This window comes from Pan paniscus, chromosome 20 (genome assembly GCF_029289425.2).
Source record: "Pan paniscus chromosome 20, NHGRI_mPanPan1-v2.0_pri, whole genome shotgun sequence".
In the NCBI taxonomy this organism is placed as follows: domain Eukaryota; kingdom Metazoa; phylum Chordata; class Mammalia; order Primates; family Hominidae; genus Pan; species Pan paniscus.
The window spans coordinates 21,366,424-21,382,781 of record NC_073269.2 but is presented as its reverse complement, the minus strand read 5'-3'; the positions used below and the strand labels follow the sequence as shown (position 1 = coordinate 21,382,781).

General features: G+C 49.4%; 2 protein-coding genes across 6 annotated transcripts in view; one reads left to right on the top strand and one right to left on the bottom strand.

Moving 5' to 3' along the window:
• Positions 1 to 13,823, bottom strand: part of C20H19orf44 (chromosome 20 C19orf44 homolog) — a 25,150-nt gene extending 11,327 nt beyond the window's left edge. For 4 of the 5 annotated variants that reach the window (XR_004668063.3, XR_008622116.2, XR_004668062.3 and 1 more), the window contains exons 1-5: positions 13,602 to 13,802; positions 8,513 to 9,272; positions 6,683 to 6,998; positions 3,274 to 3,347; positions 47 to 536 (exon numbers count right to left, since the gene is read on the bottom strand). Coding sequence is in view for 2 of the 5 variants with exons in the window: in XM_055103770.2 (XP_054959745.2) it covers positions 47 to 536; positions 3,274 to 3,347; positions 6,683 to 6,998; positions 8,513 to 9,271 (1,639 nt within the window). In the remaining 3 variants the exon portion in view is untranslated. Of the gene's footprint in view, positions 1 to 46; positions 537 to 3,273; positions 3,348 to 6,682; positions 6,999 to 8,512; positions 9,273 to 13,601 lie in introns of all 5 variants that reach the window. The other variant, XM_008966086.5, reaches the window with a different exon arrangement.
• Positions 13,798 to 16,358, top strand: part of CALR3 (calreticulin 3) — an 18,841-nt gene continuing 16,280 nt past the window's right edge. Inside the window, exons 1-2 of the mRNA XM_034946642.3 lie at positions 13,798 to 14,028; positions 14,215 to 14,316. Of these exons, the coding sequence (XP_034802533.1) occupies positions 13,938 to 14,028; positions 14,215 to 14,316 (193 nt within the window). The 5' untranslated portion in view covers positions 13,798 to 13,937. The remainder of the gene's footprint in view (positions 14,029 to 14,214; positions 14,317 to 16,358) is intronic.

The window sequence follows — 16,358 nt, the reverse complement described above, 5'->3', positions numbered from 1 at the left end:
AGCTCCTGTCCCGGCTGCCCCGGCCCCCACGGGCCCCAAGGCTTACCCTTGGTCCACTCGTAGGTGAAGGCGGGATCTGGCGTCTGCACAGCTGTGTCCTTCACAAGCACTCTTGTCACGTGCCTGCCCGACTTTTTCCTAGACTCGGCTGTTTGTGGAAGGTCTGTCTTCACACTTGAAGAGGATTCAGACAAAGCGTCCAGTGTTCTGTCAAGAGACTCCTTGGAATGGGCGGTTGGCTCAGATGCTGTCAGACTTGGAGAGTTTTCAAAATCCTCCGAATAAGCTGAGCTGACTGTGTTCACCATGGGGGCTTCAGATGGTGGCTGCATGCTGGAAGTGCTGTCCTGCTGGATGGCAGAAGCCGAGCTGGCACTGAGATGCTCCGAGACCTCGCTCTCATCCCCCTCTGCAGAGGCGGCCTTTCCCTGTGATGCCCAGCTCCTCGCCTGGGCCTGCCTCGGGGCATCCTGCCCAGTGGACGCCTCGGCTCTGAAGATTTTGCCAGCTGTTTTTTCTCTCTGAGCACTTTCCTCCTAAAATGAAGAATGGCAGAGGTGGCTGGGAAGTGTTTTGGAAATATCAACATGCTAGGAACACTGCACTCCTAGGAGCTGGGGACCTGCGGCACTCCCGCAGACAAGGGGACACACCAGGTCCTCATTAGATGTGGGCACGGAGTATTCTAAACAGAACTGTGGCGTCTTCAGTACGGCATGTCCCCGGGGCTGCAGGAATCCTGATGGTGTGACGCATGCTTAGGTGGCACGTGGATGGCATTTAACATTTCATCATGGACTTAAGGACTTTAGGTGGTTGAGGCGGTAGGATCCTTTGAGCTCAGGAGTTCAAGACCTGCCTGGGCAACACAGCAAGACCCTACCTCTATAAGAAAAAAAAAAAAATTAAAAAATTTTCAGCCGGGCACAGTGGCTCATGCCTATAATCCCAGCACTTTGGGAGGCCAAGGCGGGCAGATCGCCTGAGGTTGGGAGTTTGAAACCAGCCTGACCAACATGGAGAAACCTCGTCTCTACCAAAAATACAAAATTAGCCAGACATGGTGGCACGTATCTGTAATCCCAGCTACTCGGCAGGCTAAGGCAGGAGAATGACTTGAACCCAGGAGGCAGAGGTTATGGTGAGCTGAGATCACACCATTGCACTCCGGCCTGGGCAACAAGAGCAAAACTCTATCTCAAAAAAAAAACATTTCATCATGGACTGATGAAATGTTAGGTGGCTGAGGCGGCAGGATCCTTTGAGCTCAGGAGTTCAAGACCTGCCTGGGAGACATAGCAAGACCCTACCTCTGTAAGAAAAAAAAATATTTTAAAAATTAAGCTTCATCATGCCTGGGGGCAATGGCTCACACCTGTAATCTCGGCACTTTGAAAGGCCGAGGCAGGAGGATTGCTTGAAGCTGGGAGTTCAAGACCAGCCTGGACAACCCAGCCGGTCCATATCTCTACAAAAAAATAAAAAATTAGCCAGGCATGGGTGCATGCTTGTAGTCTCAGCTACTCAGGAGGCTGGGCAGGATTGCTTGAGCCTAGGACATCGAGGATGAAGGCAGCCATGATCCCCCAACTGCATTCCAGCCTGAGTGAGACCTGTCTCAAAAATAAATAAATTGGGCCAGGCATGGTGGCGCATGCCTGTAATCCCAGCACTTTGGGAGGCCGAGGTGGGTGAATCACCTGAGGTCAGGAGTTGGAGACCAGCCTGGCCAACATGGTGAAACTATCTCTACTAAAAATACAAAAATTAGTGGGGTAGGGTGGCGGGTGCCTGTAATCCCAGCTACTCAGGAGGCTGAGGCACAAGAATTGCTTGAAACCAGGAGGTAGAGGTTGCAGTGAGCTGAGATTGTGCCACTGTAGTCCCAGCCTGGGCGACAGAGCGAGACTCTGTCTCAAAAAAATAATAATAAGGCCGGGCATGGTGGCTCACGCCTGTAATCCCTGCACTCTGGGAGGCCAAGGCGGGCGGATCACGAGGTCAGGAGATCGAGACCATCCTGGCTAACACGGTGAAACCCCATCTCTACTAAAAATACAAAAAAAATTATCCGGGCCTGGTGGTGGGTGCCTATAGTCCCAGCTACTCGGGAGGCTGAGGCAGGAGAATGGTGTGAACCCAGGAGGCAGAGCTTGCAGTGAGCTGAGATCACACCACTGCACTCCAGCCTGGGCAGCAGAGAGAGACTCTGCCTCAAAATAATAATAATAATAATAATAATAATAATAATAATAGGCCGGGCGCAGTGGCTCATGCCTGTAATCCCAGCACTTTGGGGGGCCGAGGCAGGTGGATCACTTGCAGTCAGGAGTTCGAAACCAGCCTGGCCAACATGGTGAAACCCCGTCTCTACTAAAATATACAAAAATTAGCTGGGCGTGGTGGCAGGGGACTTAATCCCAGCTACTTGGGAGGCTGAGGCAGGAGAATCGTTTGAACCCGGGAGGTGGAGGTTGCAGTGAGCCGAGATCGAGCCATTGCACTCAAACCTGGGGGATAAGAACAAGACTTCTCTCAAAAAAAAAAAAAAAAGTTTAAAATAAAAAAAAAATAATAATAATAAAATAAAAACAATAAATATTTTAAAATAAAAATAAAATGTCATCACTGTGTATAACCAACACGTGTATCTGACAGTGCCGGTGGCCACCAGGACAAAAATCACAACAGGGAGTGTGACTGGATACGGCTGGTGAAGTGTTGCCTCTGTGCAGATGTTGTCATGGGCGGCTTTACGTGGGATGTGCTTTAATCACCAGCTAACCAAGGTAGCTTCATCCTGTTAGCACCTAAATCAGGGTCTCTCACCTACTGCACTCTTGACATCAGAGGCCACAACATTCTTGGCAGCTGGGGGCCACCCGGTGCATTACACAATACGGAGCAGTGTTCCTGGCCTCCACCCACTCACAATGCCAGTGGCATCTGTCACCCACCCCCTAGTCATGACAGCCAAAATGTCACCAGACATTGCCAATGTCCCCTAGGGGGCAGAGTTGAAAACTATAGGCCTAAATGAAACATTCCTTGCTTTTCCACATAAGAATCGACATTGGGCCAGGCATGGTCGCTCACACCTGTAATCCCAGCACTTTGGGAGGCTGAATCGGGAGGATTGCTTGAGCCCAGTTTGAGGACGGCCTGGGCAACATAGTGAGACCCTGCCTCAATTTTTAAATTTTTTAAAAATTAAAAAAAAAAAAGTTGAAGCCAAAAACAATCGACCATGAAAAATGACTTTGTTGTACTTACTTCCTGTTCCAAATCGGAGTTCTCACTGACAGCTGGAGCCAGACCGTCAAGCGATAAAATATTTATTCTAAACTCTGTAATTAAAAAATGAGTATAAGCATTTACATTTACTCTCTTATTTACTCCATAAATTTTTACAAATCTTCCAAATTTCTTTTTTCTTTTCTTTTCTTTTTTTTTTTTGAGATAGAGTCTCACTCTGTCACCCAGGCTGGAGTGCAGTGGCACGATCTTGGCTCACCACAACTTCTGCCTCCCAAGTTCAAGTGATTCTCTCACCTCAGCCTCCTGAGTAGCTGGGATTACAGGTGCCTGACACCTCGCCCGGCTAATTTTTCTATTTTTAGTACAGACAAGATTTCACCATTTGGCCAGGCTGGTCTTGAATTCCTGGCCTCAAGTGATTCGCCTGCCTCGGCCTCCCAAAGCGCTGGGTTTACAGGTGTGAGCCACCGCAGCCAGCCTAATCTCCCACAGATGTTTAGAAAGATATGAAGACATGGCCAGGCGCGGTGGCTCACGCCTGTAATCCCAACACTTTGGGAGGCCGAGGCGGGCAGATCACAAGGTCAGGAGATCGAGACCATCCTGGCTAACACAATGAAACCCTGTCTCTACTAAAAATACAAAAAATTAGCCAGGCGTGGTGGCGGGTGCCTGTAGTCCCAGCTACTCAGGAGGCTGAGGCTGGAGAATCTCTTGAGACCAGTTCAAAGCTGCAGTGAACTATGATCACACCACTGCACTCCAGCCTGGAGCATAGAGAGACCCTTTCTCTAAAAAATAATAATAATCATCGGGCATGGTGGCTCACGCCTGTAATCCCAGCATTTTGGGAGGCCGAGATGGGCAGATCAACTGAGGCCAGGAGTTCAACACCAGCCTGGTCAACATGGTGAAACCCGATCTCTATTAAAAATACAAAAATTAGCCAAGTTTGATGGCACGTGCCTGTAGTCCCAGCCACTCAGGAGGCTGAGGCAGGAAAATCGCTTGAACCCGGAGTTGGAGGTTGCAGTGAGCCAAGATCATGCCACTGCACTCCAGCCTGGGTGACAGAGCAAGGCTCCGTCTCAAAAATAATAATCATAACAAATAATGATAATAACAATGATAAAAAATAAAAGGCTAGCTGGGAAATTTCCAGCTTTTGGGGACAGACTGACTCAGCTCCAATGTCATAGTGTGAAAGCAGCCATAGACAATGTGTAAAGGAAGGAGCGTGGCTGCCTTCTGAGAAAGCTTTATAAAGACAGAAGACAGGCTTGGTGCAGTGGCTCATGCCTGTAATCCCAGCACTTTGGGAGGCCGAGGCAGGTGCATCACCTCAGGTCAGGAGTCGAAGACCAGCCTGGCCAACATGTTGAAATCCCGTCTCTACTAAAAATAGAAAAATTAGCTGGGCGTGGTGGCAAGAGCCTGTAATCCCAGCTACTCGAGAGGCTGAGGCAGGAGAATTGCTTGAATCTCGGAGGCGGAAGTTGCAGTGAGCCAAGATCACGCCATTGCACTCCAGCCGGGGCAACAAGGGCAAAACTCTGTCAAAAAAAAAACAGACAGAAGACAGGGCCGGGCACAGTGGCTCATGCCTGTAATCCCAGCACTTTGGGAGGCTGAGGAGAACAGATCACAAGGTCAGGAGTTCAAGACCAGCCTGACCACCAGGTACGGTGGCTCACGCCTGTAATCCTAGCACTTTGGGAGGCGGAGGCAGGTGGATCACAAGGTCAAGAGATCGAGACCATCCTGGCCAACATGGTGAAACCCTGTCTCTATTAAAAGTATAAAAATTAGCTGGGCGTGGTGGTGGGCACCTGTAGTCCCAGCTACTTGGGAGGCTGAGGCAGGAGAATCGCTTGAACCCGGGAGGCGGAGGTTACAGTGAGCCAAGATCACGCCATTGCACTCCAGCCTGGGTGACAAAGCGAGATGTCATCTCAGAAAAAAAAAAAAAAAAAAAAAAAAGACCAGCCTCACCAACATGGTGAAACCCCGTCCAGTCTCCACTAAAAATACAAAAAATTAGCCAGGCGTGGTGGCGTGCGCCTATAGTCCCAGCTACTTGGGAAGCTGAGACAGGAGCATCACTTGAACCTGGGAGGCAGAGATTACAGTGAGCTGAGATCACGCCACTGCACTCCAGCCTAGGCAACATCTCAAAAAAACAAACAAACAAACAAAAAAAACAGACAGAAGACAGGCCTGCTAGCCCCTGGTCTAGACAGATTAGCAGCTGATCAGAGTGCACTGTTGGAAGTTGCTGAGAAGTACGTGTGTGGTGTAAGGGGTGGGAGGTGGCAGGGCAGCCAGCCAGCTGGGGGGAAAGAGTGGGAAGACTGTGGAGCAGGGGCAGACCTGAGACATGGCCCCAAAGCATCCTATGTTGTCATTTACAGCAAGTTAATAGACTGTGAGTTCTGAAAAGAAGAGTTCTAAAAAACAAAAAAATAGTACAGCAAGTCAAAGGCACCGCAGAACCTTAGGATGGAGGCCAGTGCCTGAACCAAGTGTGTGCCGGGACCCAGGAGTGTGGGGTTCTCTGTGGAGATTCTGGTGCCCCAACAGGTTTTTGGGTTTAAAAAAATTTTTTTTTAGAGATGGAGTCTTGCTCTGTCACCCAGGCTGGAGTGCAGTGGTGTGTTCATAGCTCACCGCGGCCTCCAATTCCCAGGCAGGCTCCAATTCTCAGGCTCAAACGATCCTCCTGCCTCAGCCTCCCCAGTAGCTGGGACTACAGGTGCACACAACCACACCCAGTTAATTTTTGTATTTTTTGTAAAAACAGGGTTTCACCATGTTGCCAGGCTGGTCTCAAACTCCTCCTGCCTAGGCTTTCCAAAGCACTGGGATTGCAGGCGTGAGCCACCAGGCCTAGCCTCCAACAGCTTCCAACAGGTTTAAATTGACTCAAGAGATGAGTTGGTAAGCCAGGTGTGGTGGCTCACACTTGTAATCCCAGCACTTTGGGAGGCCAAGGCAGGCAGATCACCTAAGGCCAGGAACTCAAGATCAGCCTGGACAACGTGGTGAAACCTGGTCTCCACAAAGAGTACAAAAATTAGCCCGGTGTGGTGGCACACGCTTGTGGTCCCAGCTGGTCAGGAGGCTGAGGCAGGCGGATTGCTTGAGCCTGGGAGGTTGAGGCTGTAGTGAACCCTGATCATGCCCACTACACTCCAGCCTGAGCGACAGAGCAAGACCCTGTCTCAGAATTAAATAAATAAATAAAGATAGCACAAAAATTGGACTTGGACCCTCAACCAGACAAGAAAGTTAGAAAGCTGAGTGTGAGATGCGACTCAAAACTCCCTGCCTGTGGCAATGCCCCATGACCACTGCGTCAGGGACTCTAAAGGTGGCCCCACCCTTCCTGCCCAAGGTACTGGCTTTGCACCGGGACTGGGATTACCGTCGAGGCTGTCATCAGCACCTTCTGAGACTGGCTCGTCCACAGTCTCAGCCTCACTCCTTCCCGGGGAGGACACAAGCTTGACATGCCCCATCTTTAAAGACACTGAGTTTGAAAAGGCGCCTGTGATGGAAACTGACGGCGTGTGGGAGGCGGTGTCACCGGAAACGTGACTCTGTGGGTAGTCTGCTCTTGAGCGAGTGCTGTGAAGGGTTCTGTCTGCTGCCAGGGAGGTTGGCAGGTGTGATGTCTGAGAAGGCTTTGCCCTGGAGAGTTCCACGCTGGGTACAGTAAATGCTCTCAGTTGAGATGGGACCTGATATAAAACACTTGAAATTAACAAACTTATGACAACTAAGGTTTTTTGTTTTTTTGTTTTTTGTTTTTTTTGAGAAAGGGTCTCACTCTGTTGCCTAGGCTGGAGGGCAGTGGCTCAATAGCTCACTGTAGCCTCGACATCCTGGGCTCAAGCAATCCTCTCACCTCAGCCTCCCAAGCAGCTAGGACTACAAGTATGCGCCACCACACCTGGCTAATTTTTTTTTTTTTTTTTTTTTTGTAGGAATGGGTTTTGCCATGTTGCCCAGACTGGCCTTGACCACAGCTGAAGCAATCTACCCACCTAAGCTTTCCAAAACCCTGGGATTACAGGTGTGAGCCACCACACCTGGCTGATACCTAAGTTCTTATGGTTAAACAGACAGTGCAATTAGCGGGGAGCATGAGACCAAGACCGCAGGTATCACATTTTTCTCTTACTGCATCCCCTTTCTCTCTTCATTTCTGAAAGTCACAGTACAATATTTAGGTAAGATAATGTTGGGAGTAGAAAATAATTCCACAAGGCTGGGCGTGGTGGCTCACGCCTGTAAATCCCGGCACTTTGGGAGGCCGAGGCGGGCAGATCACGAGGTCAAGCGATCGAGACCATCACGGCCAACAGGATGAAACCCCATCTCTACTAAAAATACAAAAATTAGCTGGGCGTGGTGGTATGCTCCTGTAATCCCAGCTACTCGGGAGGCTGAGGCAAAAGAACTGCTTGAACCCAGGAGGCAGAAGTTGCAGTGAGCCGAGATCAGGCCACTGCACTCCAGCCTGGCGACAGAGTGAGACTCCATCTCAAAAAAAAAAAAAAAAAAGGAAAGAAAGAAAATATTCCACAAATAGGCCACGCACACTGGCTCACACCTGTAATCCCAGCACTTTGGGAGGCTGAGGTAGGCAAATCACCTGAGGTCAGGAGTTGGAGACCAGCCTGATCAACATGGAGAAACCCCGTCTCTACTAAAAATACAAAATTAGCCAGGCATGGTGGTGCATGCTTGTAATCCCAGATACTCAGGAAGGCTGAGGCAGGAGAATCACTTGAACCCGGGAGGTGGAGGTTGCAGTGAGCCGAGATCACGCCACTGCACTCTAGCCTGGGCAACAAGAGCGAAACTTGGTCTCCAAAAAAAAACAAAAAACAAAAAAGTAGCCAGTCACCAGCCGGGCATGGTGGCTCATGCCTGTAATCCCAGCACTTTGGGAGGCTGAGGCGGGCAGATCACCTGAGATCGGAAGTTCAACACCAGCCTGACCAACATGGAGAAACCCCATCTCTACTAAACACATAAAATTAGCTGGGCGTGGTGGTGCATGCCTGTAATTCCAGCTACTCGGGAGGCTGAGGCAGGAGAATCACTTGAATCTAGGAGTGGAGGTTGCGGTGAGCAGAGATCGTGCCATTGCACTCCAGCCTGGGCAACAAGAGCAAAACTCCATCTCAAAAAAAAAATTAAATTAAATAAATTAAAATAAATTTACCAAAAAAAAAAAAAAACTTACCGAAAATAGTTTTCTTTCTTCTTCCTCGCTGACGTTAGCGCTGCTGAAGCCTTGATTCGTGTTTTTTTCTCTAGAAGAGTCCATCAAGCTTCCTAGCAATACTTTCATTTCTTCTTCGTCACTGTCTGGAGAATCAAATGTTCTAGCAGGTTCTTTCTGTTTGGGGGTTTGCAAAGTCCTCTCTTTCCCAGCAGGTGCTTCAGGGGATATGTTTTCAACAGGTGCTTGTTTCTTCTTTAGAAACCTACTGACCTTCGCGTTCTGTGCATTATTTTCGGTGACAGGAAGTTCACGGGCTTGATTCTGGGAAGTTTTGTCTGTGTTCTGGGACGCGAGTTCAAGTGCACCCCCGGAGAGGATTCTGTCAGCTCTCTTTGGAAGACCGGCATCGGCGGTCATTGAGTCAGATTCCGTGTCAGACAAATTCCTCTGCAGCTTCCGATTCATGATCCGGGTTTCCAGCTGGGCCAGCTTCATGAGTGCGGCATTGGCTCGGATCCTGGAGGCAGTGGTGGGCGGTCTACATGAGGCAAGCCTGGGTCCATTCCCCAGCACAGGGTTCTCTTTCAGGAGTAAGTGTTTCTCATCTAGAGTTTGGTTTCTTTTTAGAAATCTGCTATGACCAGGTGCTATTTTGGTAAGATTTCTACTGATCTGGAAGTTTCTGATTTCTTCCATTGTTGAATCTTCCAAGGAAACATCACTGAAGTCACCAAAAACATCACGCATGGGACGGCTGGCTTTCCTTGCAGAAGCCATTCTGTGGAGGAAGAGGAGCAATTTTGCATAAGAGTACCTGCTGTTTGTATTGAGCATTCAATGGCTCCTACTTGGCTAAAGCTCACACTGTCTTTTGCAACCCAGCCACAGTCTTCCCTTCAAGCCCAAGGATGACAATGAAAATGACCAGGCTGGGTGCAGTGGCTCACACCTGTAATCCCAGCACTTTGGGAGGCCGAGGCAGGTGGATCACGATGTCAAGAGATTGAGACCATCCTGGCAAACATGGTGAAACCCCGTCTCTACTAAAAATACAAAAATTAGCTGGACGTGGTGGTGCACAACCTCTCAGGCTCAAGTGATCCTCCTGCCTCAGCCTCCTGTGTAGCTGGGACTACAGGTGCACACCACCATGCCTGCCACTGCACTCTAGCCTGGGCTACAGAGTGAAACCCTGTCTAAAAAAAAAAAAAGAAGAAAAAGAAAAAAGAAAAGACAAATTACCTGAAAGAGCAATAAGGTGACGTGTGAAAATCGAGGTATCCCTGTATTTAACAAGCCCCCAGAAAATCAGATTTCACTTAGTGTAAGAACCATTACCAATGGCTGGGCTCAGTGGCTCACACCTATAATGCCAGCAGTTTAGGAGGCCAAGGCAAGCAGATCACCTGAGCCCAGGGGTTCGAGACCAGCCTGGCCAACATGGCAAAGCCCCATCTCTACTAAAAATACAAAAATTAGCCAAGCGCCAGGCGTGGTGGCTCATGCCTATAATCCCAGCACTTTGGTAGGCCGAGGTGGGTGGATCACGAGGTCCTAAGTTCAAGACCAGTCTGATCAACATGGTGAAACCCTGTCTCTACTAAAAATACAAAAATTAGCCGGGCCTGGTGGCACCACCTGTAGTCCCAGCTACTTAGGAAGCTGAGGCAGGAGAATCGCTTGAACCCGGGAGGTGGAGGTTGCAGTGAGCCGAGATCACACCACTGCACTCCAGCCTGGACGACAGAGCGAGACTCTGTCTCAAAAAAAAAGAAGAACCGCTACCCTGGGAAAGAGGGGGGCTATTGACAGGCACAGCTCCCCAGCAGGCCAGCAAATCTTTACCATATGTGTATATTTTTCTAGGTAGAAATATCAGAGCTTTCATCATATTCTAAGAGTTCCCATATACCCCTGAAAGAGTATGAACAACCCACTGCAAGACTTACAAAGGCTTCCGAAGATTACAAAGACTTTAAAAGATGAAAAACTACAGGCCGGGCGCAGTAGCTCATGCCCGTAATCCCAGCACTTTGGGAGGCCAAGGCGGGTGGATCACGAGGTCAGGAGATCGAGACCACGGTGAAACCCCGTCTCTACTAAAAATACAAAAAAATTAGTCGGGCGTGGTGGCGGGCGCCTGTAGTCCCAGCTACTCCGGAGGCTGAGGCAGGAGAATGGCATGAACCCGGGAGGCGGAGCTTGCAGTGAGCCGAGACTGCGCCACTGCACTCCAGCCTGGGTGACAGAGTAAAACTCCGTCTCAAAAAAAAAGAAAAAAAAAAGATTCTATACAAGAATGAATTATGATTCCTATTTAACAATCTGTTTCCCTAATAAACTTGTTTGCTTGTTCCTATCTTAACTACCCTGTACTAGGAGTGCCCAGCACAGGACTGACCACAGGGGTCAGAGAACAGAAAAATATGCCTGGCAGAAATAATGCAGACTTCCTGGTCTATGTGACCCTGGGCAAGTTACTTAATCACTCTGTGTCAGCCTGCTCATCTGTAAAAATAACAATTACTACCCTCATAGGATTCCTATATATTCTGTGTGGGACATGAAAAAGTGCTCAGTAACATTTAAATCCCAGTAACAGACTAGGCGTGGTGGCTCACGCCTGTAATCCCAGCACTTTGGGAGGCCGAGGTGGGCGGATCATGAGGTCAGGAGATCGAGACCATCCTGGCTAACACAGTGAAACCCCGTCTCTACTAAAAACACAAAAAATTAGCCGGGCGCGGTGGTGGGCGCCTGTAGTCCCAGCTACTCAGGAGGCCGAGGCAGGAGAATGGCATGAACCCAGGAGGCAGAGCTTGCAGTGAACCGAGATAGCGCCATTGCACTCCAGCCTGGGCAAAAGAGAGAGACTCCGTCTCAAAAAAAAAAAAGAAAAAAACCATGAGGAGCTACTACTTCACATCCCCTAGCATGGCTATAATCAAAAATACACGTAACAAGTGTCAGTGAGGAAGTGAACAGATTGAAGCCCACAGTGGCTCACACCTGTAATCCCAGCACTTTGGGAGGCCAGGATGGGAGGACTGCTTGAACCCATGAGTTCGAGACCAGCCTGGGCAACATAGGGAGACTCCATCTCTACAAAAAATGAAAAAATTAGCTGGGTGTGATGGCACACACCTGTAGTCCCAGTTACTCGGGAGGCTGAGGTGGGAGGATTGCTTGAGCCCAGGAGTTTGAGGCTGCAGTGAGCTATGATCGTGCCACTGGACTCCAGCCCGGATGATAGGGCAAGACCCTATCTCTAAAAAAAATAAAGAAATTGGAACCCTCATATGTTGTTGGGGGAATTGTAAAATGATGTAGTCCTCAATGTGGAAAACAGTTGGTTCCTCAAAAGGTTAGACATAGAGTTACCATGTGATCCAGGAATTCCACTCCCATGTGGCCCAAGAGAAATGCAAATGTATGCAAATGTTCGTAATAGTTTTGTTTTGTTTTGAGACAGGCTCTCACTCTGTTGCCCAGGCTGAGTGCAGTGGTGTTATCATGGCTCACTACAGCCTCGACCTCCCGGGGTCACGCGATCCTCCCACCTCAGCTTCCTGGGTAGCTGGGACTACAGACACACATTGCCATGCCTAGCTAACTTTTTGTAGAAACAAGGTCTCACTGTGTTGCCCAGGCTGTTCTCAGATTCCTGGGTTCTAGAGATCCGCAGCCTCAGCCTCCCAAAATGCTGAGATTACAATCCCACATCATCATACCTGGCCCCATAATATTTATTACTCCTAGTAGACTAAAACAGAAAACAATGTAACTATCCATTAATTAGTGAATGGATTACAAACTATGGTCCATCCATACAGTGGAATACTGTTCAGCAATTTAAAAAACAAATACTAATATAACAGCATGCAGGAATCTCAAATACATCATGCTAAGGGAAAGTAGCCAAGCCGGGCGCGGTGGCTCACGCCTGTAATCCCAGCACTTTGGGAGGCTAAGGCGGGCGGATCACGAGGTCAGGAGATCGAGACCAGCCTGACACACATGGTAAAACCCCGTCTCTACTAAAAATACAAAAATTAGCGGGGCGTGGTGTCATGCGCCTGTAATCCCAACTACTCAGGACGCTGAGACAGGAGAATTGCTTGAACCTGGGAGGCAGAGTTCGCAGTGAGCCGAGATCGCACCATTGCACTCCAGCCTAAGTAACAGAGCGAGAATCTGTCTCAAAAAAAAAAAAAAAAAAAGGAAAGAAAAAAGAAAGTAGCCAGACACTAAACTCCACACACCCTATCATTTCATTTGTAAGAACTGTCAAGAAAAGGCAAACCAATAAACTCAGAAAGCAGATCGGGCCAGTGCTGTGACTCATGCCTATAATCCCAGCACTTTGGGAGGCCAAGGCTGGCAGATTACGTGAGGTCAGGAGTTCGAGACCAGCGTGGCAAACATGGTGAAACCCCATCTCTACTAAAAATACAAAAAATTAGCCGGAGTGCAGTGGCATGACCACAGCTCACAGCAGCCCTTGACCTCCTGGACACAAGCAATCCTCCCTCCTGCCTCAACATCCCGAGTAGCTGGGACTACAGGCGCGTGCCACTACACCTGGCTAATTTTTTATTTTTATCTTTTTTAGAGATGGGGTCTCGCCATGTTGCCCAGGCTGGTCTGGATCTCCTGGCCTCAAGTGATCCTCCCGCCTCTGCCTCCCAAAGTGCTGGGATTCCAGGCGTGAATCACCGCGCCCGGCCTGACGCAAAGTTCTAAAGCTGGATGAGCTGGATGGTGGCGACGGCTTCACAACTTTGTAGATTTACTAAAAATAACGGAGTCGTCAGCTTAAAAGTGGCGAACACTATGGTATGTAAATGAAGGCTCAATAAAGTTGTTACAAATCAACAAACCAAAATTTGAAAACCCTGGCGCCCCTCAGACCATCCTGCTCTTCTCCCCAGCTATGAAGCGACCCGCGCAGGACCACGCTCCAATAGACCCCAGACAGGGAAACTGAGGCGCGGGCCCATCCTGCAGCCGCCCAACCGGCTCAGCCCCGAAGAAGGCCCCATTTCCCCGTATCCCCCTCGCGAGCCCGGACGCCCAGCCAGGTCACCTCCCCACCAGCCCTGCCGACCTCCTCCCACGCCGTCCATTCGCAGAGGCAGCCGCCACATTCAGGCCTGAGGGAGCGGTTGCCCTGGGCAACAGAGCCAGAGCAGAAGAGACTACATCTCCCGGGAAGCACCGCGCCCCGCAGACCAATGGCGCCCCGAATCACAATCGCGGGGTGTCATGGGAGCGGTAGTTCCGGGGCGGGCCCAACGTGCCCCGCGCCGCAGCGACCAATGGGACCCTCAGGTCATAATCGCGAGTTGTGACGGGAGTTGTAGTTTCGGGACGCGCCTGAAGAGCCGCAGAGAGAGCTGGGTGCTAAGGGGTGGCGGCGACCGGAATCGCAGTGCACGCCCCCATGGCCCGGGCTTTGGTCCAGCTCTGGGCCATATGCATGCTGCGAGTGGCGCTGGCTACCGTCTATTTCCAAGAGGAATTTCTAGACGGAGGTGAAGGGGCCACGCCCGTGGTGGCGGAGGTGTAAGCTCCCCCATCTCCGCCCCCTAAGGCTGGCCAGAGTCGCCACGGGGTCGACGGCAGCGAACCCTCGAATCCTCGAGGGTCCCCTTCACCCTTCCCTTAGCCCAAATTAACCATTATCACCTCTAACCGGTGTTATTTCCCCTTCCCCACAGAGCATTGGAGAAACCGATGGTTGCAGTCCACCAATGACTCCCGATTTGGGCATTTTAGACTTTCGTCGGGGAAGTTTTATGGTCATAAAGAGAAAGATAAAGGTTAGTGTAGAATCAGGACCAAATTGAGCCTAATGTTACATTTCCATAGCAACCTCTCTAGGTAGTTGTGGCACAGCCAAAACGCTTTTATTCCCGTTTTACAGATGAAGACATTAAGGCAAAGGTAGAACTTAAGGGGCTCCTTTCCTTGTTTTTTTGTTTCTTCTCTCCTTTTTTTTTTTTTTTTTTTTGAGACGGAGCCTTGCTCTGTTGCCCAGGCTGGAGTGCAGTGGCCCGATTTCGGCTCACTGCAACTTCCACCTCCCGGGTTCAAGCAATTCTCCTGCCTCAGCCTCCCGAGTAGCTGAGACTACAGGCGCGCGCCACCATGACCGGCTAATTTTTGTACTTTTAGTAGAGACAGGGTCCACGTTGGCCAGGCTAGTCTCGAACTCCTGACCTCATGATCCACCCACCTTGGCCTCCCAAAGTGCTGGGATTACAGGCATGAGCCACAACATCCAGCCTCCTCTCTCCTTTCTTTATTGCCGAAGATTCCTTTTTTTTTTTTTTTTTGGTAGTAGGAGTCTCGCTCCGTCGCCTAGGCTAGAGTGCAGTGGCACGATCTTGGCTCACTCAAACCTCCGTCTCCCGGGTTCGAGTGATTCTCTTGCTTCAGGCTTCTGAGGAGCTGCGATTACAAGCGTGCACCACCATGCCCTGCTAATTTTTTTAGAGACAGAGTTTCACCACATTGCCCAGGCTGGACTCAAACTCCTGGCCTTAAGTAATCCACCTGCCTCGGCCTCCTAAAGTGCTGGGATTATAGGCGTGAGCCATGGTGCTTGGCCTATTATCATTATTATTACTTTTATTGGTATTAGGTCCCCTGAAGTCCAAGGAGACATATTCAGCTTATTTGGTATAATAAAATCATACTTGAAGCACTGTCAAATATGCAATGGTATTTAACCTTCTTTGGATTATATTTATATGAATGTGTTATTAGTAGGCATTACCAAAATTGCCCCTCTTAATAGACACTAGTCAAGTGCATTTGAGGATCAAGGGCCATGCCCCTCAGAAGGAAAAGGTTAGTGGGTACTTTTTCTCATTTTAATTTTCGTATTAAAAAGAAAAATAGGCCAGGCGCGGTGGCTCATGCCTGTAATCCCAGCACTTTGGGAGGCCTTAGGCAAGCGGATCATGAGGTCAGGAGTTCAAAACCAGTCTGGCCAATACGGTGACACCCTGTCTCTACTAAAAATACAAAAATTAGCTGGGTGTGGTGGCTCATGCCTGTAGTCCCAGCTACTCGGGAGGCTGAGGCAGAAGAATCACTTGAACTCGGGAGGCAGAGGTTGCAGTGAGCAGAGATCATGCCCCTGCACTCCAGCCTCAGTGACAGAGTGAGACTCCATCTCAAAAAAAAAGAAAAATATGGTCAGGCACGGTGGCTCACGCCTGTAATCCCAGCATGTTGGGAGGCCAAGGCAGGTGGATTACTTGAAGTCAGGAGTTTGAGACCAGCCTGGTCACCATGGTGAAACCCTGTCTCCACAAAAATACAAAAAAGTTAGCCAATTGTGGTGGCGCACAACTATAATCCCAGCTAATTGGGAGGCTGAGGCAGAAGAATCGTTTGTACCCAGGAGGCAGAGGTTGCAGTGAACTGAGATTGTACCACTGCACTCCAGCCTGGGTGACAGAATGAGACTCCATTTCAAAAAATAAAAGAAAAAAATACAGAGATAAACATTACATCTTGTCGCCTGCACATTCTTCAGGGTACAACACAATGAGTTTTTACTTTTGTACAGGCAGGTCAAGATAAGGCAAGCGAATCACTTGAGGTTGAGACCAGCCCGGCCAACATGGCGAAACTCCGTCTCTATTAAAAATACAAAAATTAGCTGGGCATGGTGGCACACATCTATAATCTCACCTACTTCAGAGGCTGAGGCAGGAGAATCACTTGAACCCAGGAGGCGGAGGTTGCAGTGAGCCAAGATCATGCCACTGCACTCCAGCCTGGATAACCGAGCAAGACTCTGTCTCAAGAAAAAAATATATATATATACAAATATTAGCCGAGCATGGTG